A 13,967-nucleotide genomic window follows, 5' to 3' on the forward strand; every position below is an offset into this window, starting at 1 on the left:
TTTGCATTATAAAATCCACTTTCATGTTCTAGCTCAACACAACTAGTACATTCAAAATACTGATTTTTCATCCACAGTGATTAATCGCAGCTATATCAAACATTTAAACTTACCCTTCAGGAGTCGTTTTAATTTCGCACAATCCACATTGATATACTGTAACAATTCTATATCATGAACATCAACATTGTCTTCTGAACAAACCGTCAATTCCTGTAACCTGAAAGTAAAAGCCAAAAATAATTTATCAATTTAAGTCTTACGATAGTCAAAAATTCTGAATTCAACAGATTTTCTCACCCCAATGATGAGTTATAAGAGAAAATACAAATATAAGAAATCAGAGAATAAATATTTATGAAAATCTAAAGAAAGATAATTTAGGGGGTAGGATAAAAGAAACCATGATAATCCAGTAAAATTCACTATGTATATGTTTATCAAATGATACTTTAAATATGTACAATTTTTATTTTTTAAAAAATCATAACATACTGATAACTGTTGAAGCACAGTAGGAGATACGTGGGTATTTAAAATACTCTTCTCTCACTCTAGCTGGTTTGGCTCGTGGATGAGCATCAGCCCAGAAACTGAAGGGTCCCAGGTTCAATTCCTGGTCAGGGCACCCAAAAAAATAAAAACAAAATACACTTCTTTCTGCTATGTGTATTTTTAATTTCGTTCTTTAATAAAAAGTTTTTAAATTTCAAATTATAAGTAAAATATGAATAAATTTTTTTAATGTCTATTCAGAAGCATGAGTGGTACAGCAGTCCCCCCTTATCAGAGGTTTCACTTTCTGGGGTTTCAGTTAACCAAGGTCAACCATACTCCAAAAATATTAAATAAAAAATTCCAGAAATGAACAATTCATAAGTATTAAAGTGTATGATGTTCTGTGAAGCATGATGAAATCTCATGCTGTCGGTCCTGTCCCATCTGCTCTGTGCCATCTTTGAAAACTCTAGAAATTTTTTAGTCACCAGAGGCTTTGTTTTATAGGATTTTGTTGCATTTGCACATGTAAAAATAGACAACTTTTGTGTATTTCCTGAATCTAGTTCACTGTTTCCATAATAGAAGTATCTCCAGAATATGCCAGTTTCTTACCTTTCAGGGGACAGAGTGCTTGGGATCTATGAAATACATGTTTCAGACAACTGCATTTGCTATTTCATTTAGCTTGTGCCAGAAATAGAAGCTGATGATCACTCACCTAAAATACCATTCTGATGGTTTAATTTAGAGATATCTTATGACATTGCTGCATAGCAATAGGTGACTTAAAATATACAAGTATCCAGAATGGCAGTTCTTTCTAAAGATTCATTTTATATCTCACATATAATAGATGAATCAACATCACGAAAATTGGTTGTGTTGGACCATTCTACCTGTGTACAGATGCTTTTCTTTTAGAATTAACATTAGCTCGCTTTTGATATTCCTGATCTTTGCTTTTCTTGGAAGGAATATAAGCTACAGATCTTAAGATAACTTCTTTATTCTGTTGAAATATGCCATATGCTAGGGCTTATAGTACTCGCTTATGTAAAGGATTAGCGGCTTTTTCCACAGAATAGCTGTACAACTGCACTCGACCTAATTGCTTTTTTAATGGGAGGGCCCCTGTGGAATATCTAATTTGACATACCAACAGTAGCAAAGGCTCAATGACTTTAAAAGTCTATTAGATTTTTTTTTTTTTTTTACAAATCTGCTGGGGTTTTTTATGGCTTCTTATTCTTTTTAATAGTTTTAAATTTCTTCTTATATGTCTCCAATAATTTAAAACATTACTTTATATTCTAAGATTATTAAATGACCTCATATATTTGTATATGCCAACTCTTATAGTGAATTGTTAACTCTCTGTTTTGTAAACTTTGCAAATTCATCTCTAGTGCAGTATTTTCTTTGGAGATCTCTTAAAGCTTGGGGCTGTAGGAGTGTCCTAGTGATGGTTTTGTATTTGCTTTTGCCAGGGGCTCAGCTCTGGACATGTATTTTTTTTATAACTTCTCAGACCCAGATTGTGTGGGTAGTATAAATGTGGACCTCAAACTCATAAGGTAATGGCCCTGGGCAACTTTCCCCCCGACCCTAAGCTTAGAAAGAGCAAACAAACTTCTTGTGCTGGTAGTTCCTTTTCCCCTTCCTCCCTCCATTCCTTCCCCTCTTTCTCCTTCCCTACCTCTCTCTCTCCTTCTTTTCCTTCTTTCCTCCCTTCCTCTCACCCTCCCTTCATTTCTTGTTCTCTTGCTCCCTTTTTTGAAGGAGAGCATAGCTCTTTTTAGTCACGTTTTATACAAGACCCCAGTTCTACTCCCTGCATTATTAGGTTACAGGCTTTGTACCCAGTATCATTTGGATATTAGCCCCAAATCCCTGGGTTAAGGAGAGAATAAAAACCTAACCATCTTCACCCTTTTTTTGTTGCAAGGCCAGGTCATGCCTTCAAAACCATCTCTGGTTTTCATTTCGTCTTCATTTCTGGACTTGGTGGATGGGGTTGGTGGGTGGTATTTGTTTTACTTTATTACTATACTAGAGGTCCGGTGCACGAAATTCGTGCATGGGGGGGGGGGTGTCCCTCAGCCCGGCCTGCACCCTCGAAAATCTGGGACCCCTCGAAGGATGTCCTACTGCTGGTTTACAGGGATCGGGCCTAAACTGGCAGTCGGACATCCCTCTCACAATCCGGGACTGCTGGCTCCTAACCACTCACCTGCCTGCCTGCCTGCCTGATTGCCCCTAACCACTCTGCCTGCCAGCCTGGTGGCCCCCAACTGCTGTCCGCTGCCAGCCTGCTCACCCCCAAATGCCCCGCCAGCCTGATCCCCCCCAGATCACCCCCATGCCAGTGTGATCGCCCCTAATTGACCCCCCTGCTGGACTACTCACCCCCAACTGCTCCCCCTGCTGGCCTGCTCGCCCCTACCTTCTCTCCCCACTGGCCTGCTCGCCCCCAACTGCCCCCCTGCTGGCCTGCTCACTACAAACTGCCTCCCCCTGCTGTCCTGATCACCTCCAACTGACCCCCACTGATGGCCTGCTCACCCCCAACTGGCGCCCCTGCTGGTCTGCTTACCCCCAACGGCCCTGCGCCCCACCAACCTGATCACCCACAACTGCCCGCCCCTCTTGGCCTCTAACCACCACTACCTCAGCCCCGCCACCATGGTTTTGTCCAGAAGAACATCCGGAAGGTCTCCTGGAAGGTCTCCCAGTCTAATTAGCATATTACCCTTTTATTAATATAGATAGAGGCCTGGTTCATGGGTGGGGGCCAGCTGGTTTGCCCTGAAGGGTGGCCCGGATCAGGGTGGGGGTTCCCTTGGGGCATGGGCCAGCCTGGGCGAGGGGCCTGTGGTGGTTTGAAGGCCGGCCATGCCCCCATGAGGTGAGGGTCCCTGCTGGGGGGGGGGGGGGTTGTGGCCAGCTTGGGTGAAGGGCTGAGGGCTGTTTTCAAGCTGGCCACAGCCCCTTCAGGGTGGGGGGTCCCGCTGAGGTGCCTGGCCAGCCTCGGTGAGGCGCTGAGGGCCGTTTTCAGGCTGGCCACACCCCCTTCAGGGTGGGGGTCCCCACTGGGGTGCCTGGCCAGCCTGGGTGAGGGGCTGATGGCTGTTTGCAAGCTGGTCAAGCCCCCCAGTGGGGACCCTCAACCCATGGGGGTGTGGCCAGCCTGGGTGAGGGGCTGAGGGCTGTTTTCAGGCTGGCCACACCCCTTTCAGGGTGGGGGTCCCCACTGGGGTGCCTGGCCAGCCTGGGTGAGGGGCTGATGGCTGTTTGCAGGCTGGCTAAGCCCCCCAGAGGGGACCCTCACCCCATGGGAGTATGGCTATCCTGGATGAGGAGATGAGGGCTGTTTTCAGGCTGGCCACGCCCCCTGGCGATCCAGGCTCCCAGCCCCTCCTTTTTTTCTTTTTCTTTTTCTTTTTTTCAGCGCCTCCTTGAGCAGAGGCCAGGGCCGGTTGGAAGCAGGTATCTGGGATTTATTTATCTTTTATAATTGAAACTTTGTAACCTTGAGCAGAGGCCAGGGCCGGCCAGGAAGCTTGGCTTCCTCCATCGCCGAGGCAACCTAAACCTCCTACTCGCTCTAGCTCCATGGCTGCCACCATCTTTGTTGGGTTAATTTGCATACTCGCTCCTGATTGGCTGGTGGGCGTAGCAGAGTGATGGTCAATTTGCATGTTTCTCTTTTATTAGTGTAGATATTTTAAATACCATTCTGTTGTTGTTCAGTTTACCTGGCCTTTCTAGATATTGTAGTGACAGGTTTTTCTACTTCATTTCTTTTGCTCAAACTACTCTTTATTCGATTTATCTGCTTCAGAAATGATGTTTAAAATTCACAAAGTATCCCTTCCTATGAAAATAACTGACTATAAAAGGAGTTAAATTTTTCTTCCATTTTTCACAAACAACCACAAGAGCCAGCTTTTCAAATTTATTTAGTTGTGTTTCCTAAGGAGTCATATTCCATATTTCTAGGCTCTTTGCATCAGCTGTGGAATTTTTAGCATTTTAATCAGTAATGAGGACCTTCTGATTCCCAGTGTGATGAACTGCTCAGCTATTCTTACCCTGATGAGATGAAGAGCTTTAGTGTAAGTGCATAGAGTAATTTTAATGTTAGCTATACATCTATAGGCTAAAGCAATGAAAGGATTTGAGAAGGAAGAAGTGAGATTAATTTCATTTTCAACTAAGGTTTAGTGTGATGATTAATATCAGTTTTAAACTAAATGGTTACAATTTGAGTTAATATTATGAATAAGATCATGCAGTATTTGTGCTTCTTTACCATCTCTCTCTCTGCAGATATAAAAATTAGTAATTCCATTCTACTGCTTACACTTTTTATACTAATTGAAATAATGAGTATGCCTCATTAGAAAGCACAATTCAATAGATTAGCAATACCATCTTTTCAAAATCTGATGTCTGTAGTTGTTATTAAAAAAAGAAAACTTTAAACTCTTTTATTTAGACTTAAGTGAATTTTACATCAATCAGTGTACAAATCTATACTTTTGTTGTTTTAGAAACAAATCATGCTTGGATAGACAAAAAACACTGTATTCTTTTGATCATTTTCTACCTTCAATGTAAGATTACTTCATATAGTAAGGCTGGTCTAATAGTCACCTAAGCAAAGAAGGAGTTTTGTTTTGTTTTGTTTATTATTATTTTTGCACCTCCGATTCCGTAGGTGTTTGTTACCTTGCTGTTTCAACCAGTGTATGATTCCCCAGAATATGAAAATGTTATCACTCAAAAGATTTCATGAAGACATTGTATATTATATAAACACTAGAGGCCCAGTACACAAAATTCATGCACTGCAGGGGGGGTGGTCCCTCAGCCCAGCCTGCACCCACTCCAATCTGGGACCCATCGGGAGATGTCTGACTGCCAATTTAGGCCCGATCCCTCTCACAATCCGGGACTGCTGGCTCCCAACCGCTCGCCTGCCTGCCTGCCTGATTGCCCCTAACCACTTCTGCCTGCCAGCCTGATCACCCCCTAACCACTACCCTGCCAGCCTGATCAACACCTAACTGCTCCCCTGCTGGCCCAATCGCCCCAACTGTCCTCCCCTGCCGGCCCAATCGTCCCCAACTGCCCTTCCCTGCCAACCCGGCCCCCCCTCAACTGCCCTCCCCTGCAGGCCCAGTTGCCCCAAACTGCCCTCCCCTGCCAGCCCGGTTGCCCCCAACTGCCCTCCCCTGCAGGCCTGCTCCCCCTCAACTGCCCTCGCTCCCCTGCAGGCCCGGTTGCCCCCAACTGCCCTCCCCTGCTGGCCATCGTGTAGCCACATGGGGGTGGCCATCTTGTGCAAATGGTCAATTTGCATATTACCTCTTTATTATATAGGATTACCAAACATCATCAATTATACTGTACCATTAAATAACATTTTAAGTTTCTCTGTACTGGGAATTCTGTGAGCAGATAAAAGAATATTGTCTAGCATCGTGATTATAGAAATGCCAATTTTTATTTAAAAGACTGCAGGTTTTTGAAGTTAGCCAATTCCCCCAAAGTACCATGGTACAAATTCTCAATTATGATGCATGTTCTCATTCACACCCATTAGAAAACTACTGAAGAATAAATATCTCTGACTGATAAAAGTCCACTATTCACACAACATAGACATGTCAAAAGATACAGGTACCAATAAGCAAAGAGGATTGTTTTCTCTATTCAGTATTATTCTTTGATTCACTGAATCACTAAGTTATTCATGCTATACTTCCTACTGGGTCATAATTAAGGATCCATTCGACTCCACTTGCATAAGAAAGACAAATCATATGCATGAAAGCAAGTTCCAGAGTTACTAGCTACTGTCAATTATAATTCGATTCCATTTTGCACCATGTATACCAATTTCTCTATCTTCAGGATATAACAACTAATGATCACATGATGATTTTATCATACAATTTTAAAGCATAGCAATATATATTACAAAAGAAATGTCATCAAAATGTGGTTAAAACAGAAGTAGAGGGAAGTAGCGAACCTGGTATAATAACACTAATAGACTCTGACGCCAGCCCATCTTAGAAATTATGGGTCCTCCATTTTGGCAAACTGTCTTGATAACTTCTTTGAGTATTAGTTTGCTTACCTGTAAATTGGGGAGTTATCACATACATTTCAAAGATACTATGAGGCTAAAACAGCACTCTGCAAATGCTCAACAAATGGGAGTTTCTGCAGTTTGTAAACTTAAAACACAGACCACTTTCTGGAGGTTTCTACTTGACAATTATTCTCTTCCTTGTGCTTTTATATTTCTGGGATATTTTGGTTTGGGGAGTTGTTTATTTGTTTGTTTTATAACTTAGGCGTTTGTGATAAGTAGTAGAGCTATGAGATCATTAGAATTCTGAGTACTCGTCAATTATTCTATCAGATTGGTTAATTTCATTTAAAGAAATAATATGTTAAAAAGTCAAAAATTCATTCCTAGTGTTTAAAGGGGAAAAAAGCCTGGTCCTGGGTAACATTTTCTAAAATTTAGACTTGATTTTTTAACAGTACTCATATTTAATTATACACACCACTATCACAGTAATAAAAACTTCAACGAAATCAATAAGTAAAATTTCTACAAAAGCCAAGGTCAAACTCATTTCTGTCAACTTTTAATTTTTATACAGATGATAAGAAAAACTTCTAAAATGTGTACTACTTACAATAGTCCTATGTAGATTTACACACTAACCTGGTAGAAATGCGACTAAAGACTGCATTGAAGTTGTTGCAGCTGAGAGAAAATAAAACTCCAGAGGCAGAATTCCGAAGCTCAGCTGCATGTTGGTTTCCTTCACGACAGGTGTGAAGAAAATGGCAGATTTCTGGCAGCAACTGTTTGACCAGCATTGTTTCATCTAATCTCATTGTGTCCTTTGGTTGCTGAAATAGAAATAATCACAATTCTAAAACTTCCTTAAATTCACATGTAAATATTTTCTATTATGAACATTTTCAAATACACATGAGTTGAAATAGAATAACAAACACCCATATATACTCATCACCTAATTAGATTCAATAATTGTTAATATTTCATCATGCTTGCTATATATACAGTCAGTCTAATAAAAAGGATGGTTCCATCTTTCGCCTCTTTAATCACAATGAAAGTCCAGCCCCCATCCATCCATCTTCCTTAGCCCCCCACACCCACTCCTGCCTGTCCCGTTTATCAAATCCTCCGCCTCTTGGGAATCCCCAGTTTGTTGTGAGTTCTAAATAAACATTACTCATATTCCTTAGTGAGTGAATTGTGTCATCTGTCTCAACATCCAAATAATTTCCTAGATGGGCCATCACACCTGCCTTTGAGTAGATTGACCAAAACAGATAAATATTATTTATTGTTTTGGTTAATCCATTTCAAAGTTACAAACATAATACTTCAGCCCTGCATACTCCAGCATCTCTTAAAAATAAGAACATTCTCCAATATAACTTCAATCAATCATAACATCAATGGAAAATAAACAATTCCCCTGTATCAGCTAATACCCAATCTGTGCTCAAATTTCCCTAACAACCCCCCAAATGACTTTTCATTGCTTCAAAAGAGGTTCATAGATTGCAACATGATTGTGTTCCTTTAGTTTCTTTATTCTAAAACTATCTCCCTCCATATACATCATCTTTATTTTCTATAACACTGACATTTTTTTAAAAAAATAGCCCAGTTGCCTTAACAAATGTGACAATTTGTTATTCTAGTTACTGTATTTTCTGTAACGTGGAACCTAAGCCTAGGTCTGATATCATTCAGGTTAAATACTTTAGTACTTCACTACAGTTCAAATTACATCACATTAGGATTACATAATGCCAGGTGATTACACTGTAAATGACACCAAGTTTGATAACTTTGGTGTTAACACCAAAATCTCTACTTGGTAAAATAAATCTCTCCTTTACAATTAACAAATCAATCAATGGATAAGCTATCCTGCAGATATACTGTCCCACATCAATTTTCACCTAACAGCTTTAGTATCCATATATCAATGACAATTTTGATAATACCAACCAAGCATGATGACAGAACAAAAGTTTGTATAATTGTGTGCTATGCTCAATTATGTAATTACAATCCAAGTGCTTTCAGATTCAAATACACTGAAATATATGGATAGTAAATAAATACATATCCCAAAATATATAAAATTTGAGTTACAATGTCTATTTCTCATTTATAGGCTAACCAAACAATACAGATGTTGAAAATAACTCCAATTATATACAAATAAAAATTGTGTAAGTGGTCAATCTTTGGAATAATGGTCATAGATACAGGAACAAAAGTATTTAAGATTCCTCAAATTCTATAAAATCTTACTTATAAGATATTGGTAAGTATTTGTTCACTTTCACTAGATGTTTCAACTACTTATGAGGTAAACATGTACTTGTAGGCTCAGTTCATCTCAAACTTCCTCAACTTACTTTGATTTAAAAAAATGAAAATCAAGAGACAACCATAAAATCATTGATAGCAATCTAACACAATTGTTCAATAATGTAAAATGTATTATTTTTAATTATAAATTTATTTTTAAAATCTTACACATTTTCAATTAATTGTAGAGCAGAGCAAAATAAGATATATTTTGTGCATTATATTACTTTTACCATGCCCACTTATTAGAGTTTCAATTAGGCTATCTCCAAAGAGTACCAAATTAGCAGGCCAATAATATCATTCTCCAAAACACACTTACCATTAACTCTCAATTACAAACATTAATAGAGAAAAGCTGTAGAACTAAGAGAGACAATAAACCACCCTACTCAAACATGAGAGTGGCTAATACAACGGTATATACAATCAAAACAATAAGACCACTACAAAGAGTGATTCCAATTTTTAAAATTGTCCACCTCCACAAGGCCACCATCCTGTTTAATAGCCCTTTCATTTTATAAACTAGAGGCCTGGTGCACAAATTCATGAACAGGTGGGGTCCGGCAGGCCCCGCCATCAGGGCCAATCAGGCAGGGCCGGCAGGGGAAGGGGACGCAGGCAGTTGGTGGGCCGGCCCAGTCCCCCAATCGGGGTACAGGGGCGATCAGGGGCAGAGCTGGCGGGGGGGGGGGGGGCGCTGGCAGTTGGCCACCTGGCCCCACCCCCTGGTCAAACTCGTGGTTGAGGAGACAATTTGCATATTAGCCTTTTATTATATAGGATGAACAATAGCATATCATAAATTAACAAAAAATACCAAGCTAAAACAGAACTAGCTCACCCTCAATTTAAGTTGAAAACTTAAAAACACTCTCACATTTTTGGAATATGGCCAAAGGTCAATAAAAGAGGTTTTTGGGTTTTTTTAAATGAGAATTGTTCCTTAATTTTATTTATTTATTTTTTTATCCTCACCTGAGGATATTTTTCCATTCCATTTTTTTTAGAGAGAGTGGAAGAGAGAGGGAAAGACAGAGAGAAACATCAATGTGAGAGAAACACATTGATTGGGTGCCTCTTGCACGAGCCCTGACCAGGGCCTGGGCCAGGAAGGAGCCTGCAACCGAGAGGTACGTGCCCTTGACCGGAATTGAACCACAGGCCAATGCTCTATCCACTAAGCCAAACTGGCTAGGGCAATAAAAGAGTTTTAAAACATTATCCTTAGGGTTTTGTGGCCTATAATCTTAAATACTTCTCTTCCCTAAGGATACAGTGTGTGTGAATGCAATTATGTTTTCCAACACTCTACTGTATCCCTTCCCCAAACACTTCTGACTATCCCCTATCTTCTCAACCACACATAGCAAAGTCCCTTCCTTCTAGGTTTACTATAAAGAATAACTATAACATATGTGGAAGAGAAGCAATTCTGAATAAAAGCAAATGATGTGCCAAAGGAAGACAGGATATAAGAAATAAGTTAATTCCAATACATATTGAATAGCCAGATCTTTAAAATGGAAGTATTAAATTTATTTATTTATATTAATTTCTACCATGTTCCAGGAAGAATTAAGGCTACTAAAGTATAGAAATACTTTGTTTTATACAACAGAAACATTCTTTTTTTTTTTTTTTTTTTTTAATATATTTTATTGATTTTGTACAGAGAGGAAGGGAGAGGGATAGAGAGCTAGAAACATCGATGAGAGAGAAACATCGATCAGCTGCCTCCTGCACACCTCCCACTGGGGATGTGCCCGCAACCAAGGTACATGCCCTTGACCGGAATCGAACCCGGGACCCTTCAGTCCGCAGGCCGACGCTCTATCCACTGAGCCAAACCGGTTTCGGCAACAGAAACATTCTTGAAAAAATTCCAATTAAGTCATGGTTGAAATACACTGAGATAACTATTTAGAGGAAACCTGAGAAAGAATTGTCTTGTACTCAACTAATCCTCCATGTATCTCTATTTTATATGTTCATATATATATATATATATATATATATAGAGAGAGAGAGAGAGAGAGAGAGAGAGAGAGAGAGAGGGAGCGCTAATATGCAAATTGTCTGGGGCACCGTAACGTCACGACTGCTCAGGAGGAGGCTGCGTGCACAGGTGGGCAGGAGGGGACTGTGTGCACAGTGAGGCAAGTCACTCGCTCATTGGCTAAGCTCCCCATATGCCACTCGCAGTGTTTTTGGTTACTTGGGTAATAAGAATCCAAGAAGGTGATCAAGGGTTTTTCCACCTCATTCCTGGAGGAAAAAAACAAAGATCAGCTGCTGGAGAAGCTAAGAAATGTCATATCCTGCCCTAGCCAGTTTGCCTCAATGGATAGAGGCTTGGCCTGCCAACCGCAGGGTCTGGGTTCGATTCTGGTCAAGGACATGTACCTAGGTTGCAGGCTCTTCCCTGGCTGGGGCCCAGGTCACAGCTAATGCAAGAGGCAACCAATTGAAGTGTCCCTCTCACATTGATGTTTCTCTCTGTCTTTCCCTCTCTCTTCTATGCTCTCTAAAAATAAAAATCAATGGAAAAATATCCTCAGGTGAGGATAAAAAAAAAAAAAAAAGCAAGAAAGAAATGTCATAACCTATGAAAAAGACATCTTGAAAATGCCTAAAGAAAGTTGTCATTTTTCTGTGGTGAAGGGACTGGAGTCCATGTTGATGAAAACAACTTGGCAGCTGCGGCGGCCGGCAGTGGCAGCAGCAGCAGGGTGATGGGGGCGGTACCTTCTCCTGATCAGCCTGGTCGCCTCCTGCAGAGGGAGGCCATACTGCAATTTAGGCCTGCTCCCCACGGGAAGTGGCCCTAAGCCATCAGTAGGACATCCCCTGAGGGCTCCTGGATTGGAGGGTGCAGGTCGGGCTGAGGGCCCCCCCCATAAACGATTTTCATGCACCGGGCCTCTAGTTTATAAATAACAAGTGTTCTTCAGGTAGGATTTATCATAATAGTTTCAATTTTTTAAGCTCATTTTTATATAGATTTAAAAAAACATTAAAATCAGATTCATACAGGAGAAACAAGACTACTCTTGGTCTTTTGCATCACATCCTTTCAAAACTAAACAATGTTATAGGCCTAACAATATCTGAAAAACTAATTAAATCAAATAGTGGCTTTTTTTTTCATAAAATGTTTTCTTTAAAACCCGAGATATATGTGGCTCAAGTTTAATACTTTATAAGTAATCTTAATATTTATTTAATTTATAAAAGATGAGAAAATGTCCAGCCAGTGTGGCTCAGAGGTTGAGTGTTGACCTATGAACCAGGAGGTCAGGGTTCGATTCCCTATCAGGGCACATGCCCAGATTGCAGGCTCGACCCCAGTGGGGGCATGCAGGAGGCAGCTGATCAATGATTCTCTCATCATTGATGTTTCTATCTCTATCTCTCTCTCCCTTCCTCTCTGAAATCAATAAAATTATATTTTTTAAAAAGATGAGAAAATGATTTTATCTTGAAAATTTGTTTATGCCGCCTAGTCAGCTGTTTTAAAAATTCATATGCATGCCAAAACCGGTTTGGCTCAGTGGATAGAGCGTCGGCCTGTGGACTGAAGGGTCCCAGGTTCGATTCCGGTCAAGGGCACGTAACTTCGTTGCGGGCACATCCCCAGTAGGGGGTGTGCAGGAGGCAGCTGATCGATGTTTCTCTCTCATCGATGTTTCTAACTCTCTATCCCTCTTCCTTCCTCTCTGTAAAAAAGCAATAAAATATATTTAAAAAAAAAAAAAAAAAATTCATATGCATGTCTTAGACAAAAAGCCCATTTGAATCCAAAAAGTTCTCCTTGTCAACACCTATACTTTGGTACATCAGATTAACTCAAAATTAAATTCACAAAACCTGCCTACTGAAGAACAGATTTACTTACCCCAGCAAGACATTTTTCCAGTGTATCCAATATAATCAACTGAGAGAGATATAAATTTTTTTCAGCAGCTTCTCCAAATATTCTCTAAGAGAAAAGATATTCAGAACACTAAAAGTTGGTTATTACTCTCCACTACAAATCAGCACACAACTGAAAAGTCAGAGGCTAAGGATCACGGAAATCCAAAGTCTTCCATTTTATCTCCCAAATTATACTATATTTAAATCTATTATTTCTAATTTTATCCTAATGCTCACACAAAATGAATTATCAAGCAAACAAAACTGCTGGTATTTATTACAGTCTGCCATTAGCCTTGTAACAGTAAAAGAAGATACACTGGTTTATATACTTTAAAAATATATGGGATTTAGATACACACCCTGATCTTTAACAGAATCTTGAGTGGAGCATTTAACCACACTTTGATGACACAAAATAATTAAGGTCTAAATTCTTAAAGCAAAAAAAGACTACAACACCAATTACAAATAATTTTAAGCATTCACTATTCTTAAATTGAATACTATACTATTTACCAATAACTAAATGAATCTCAATATCATAATATTGGTTTGTTTTTTGTTTTTAAAAGAAAGTTTCTAGTATTAAAATATTTTCAATCTAAATGGGAGCATGGCCACTTATTAATAAGTAAAATCCTATCACTGTGCCCCACACACTGCAACAGAAGAGCTCCACAAAATCTTAAATAAATTTCTGTAAATCACTTTACATATTTATTAAAAGCCCTGCGTTTTTTCAAAAAATATTTTCTTCCATAGAGAAAGGCAAATGATTTTCCACACCTCCAGTTTATCAATTTTGTAATCAGTATTGTCTAATCAGCTTTTTTTAAAACACACACACACACACACACATACAACGCACCCCAAAGATGATGTGACTATAAAAATGTGACTAATTTTCACAATCTACAACCGGAAGTCATTTTCAGAGTTCAAAACAAACAATACAAATCATGGTTGTAAGTGCTAAAGACAATTAGAGCAATTACAATTTAGTCAAGAAATATCTGAATCAGTTGATTTTAATTGAATATGAAGGAAATTTTAGTTAGGAATTGACAGAATGGAAGGAATCACCTGAGACAGG

At 39.6% G+C, this 13,967-nt stretch overlaps 1 protein-coding gene across 11 annotated transcripts in view; it reads right to left on the reverse strand.

The window, feature by feature from the left end:
* NF1 (neurofibromin 1) overlaps positions 1-13,967 on the reverse strand; it is a 242,644-nt gene that overhangs the window by 176,254 nt on the left and 52,423 nt on the right. For all 11 annotated transcript variants that reach the window (XM_080680674.1, XM_080680681.1, XM_080680682.1 and 8 more), the window contains 3 exons: positions 12,852-12,935; positions 7,250-7,440; positions 114-220 (listed from right to left, as the gene is read on the reverse strand). In XM_080680674.1, coding sequence (XP_080536800.1) covers positions 114-220; positions 7,250-7,440; positions 12,852-12,935 — 382 coding nt within the window. The remainder of the gene's footprint in view (positions 1-113; positions 221-7,249; positions 7,441-12,851; positions 12,936-13,967) is intronic.

Source organism: Plecotus auritus (assembly GCF_963455305.1).
Source record: "Plecotus auritus genome assembly, chromosome: 7".
Lineage (NCBI taxonomy): Eukaryota > Metazoa > Chordata > Mammalia > Chiroptera > Vespertilionidae > Plecotus > Plecotus auritus.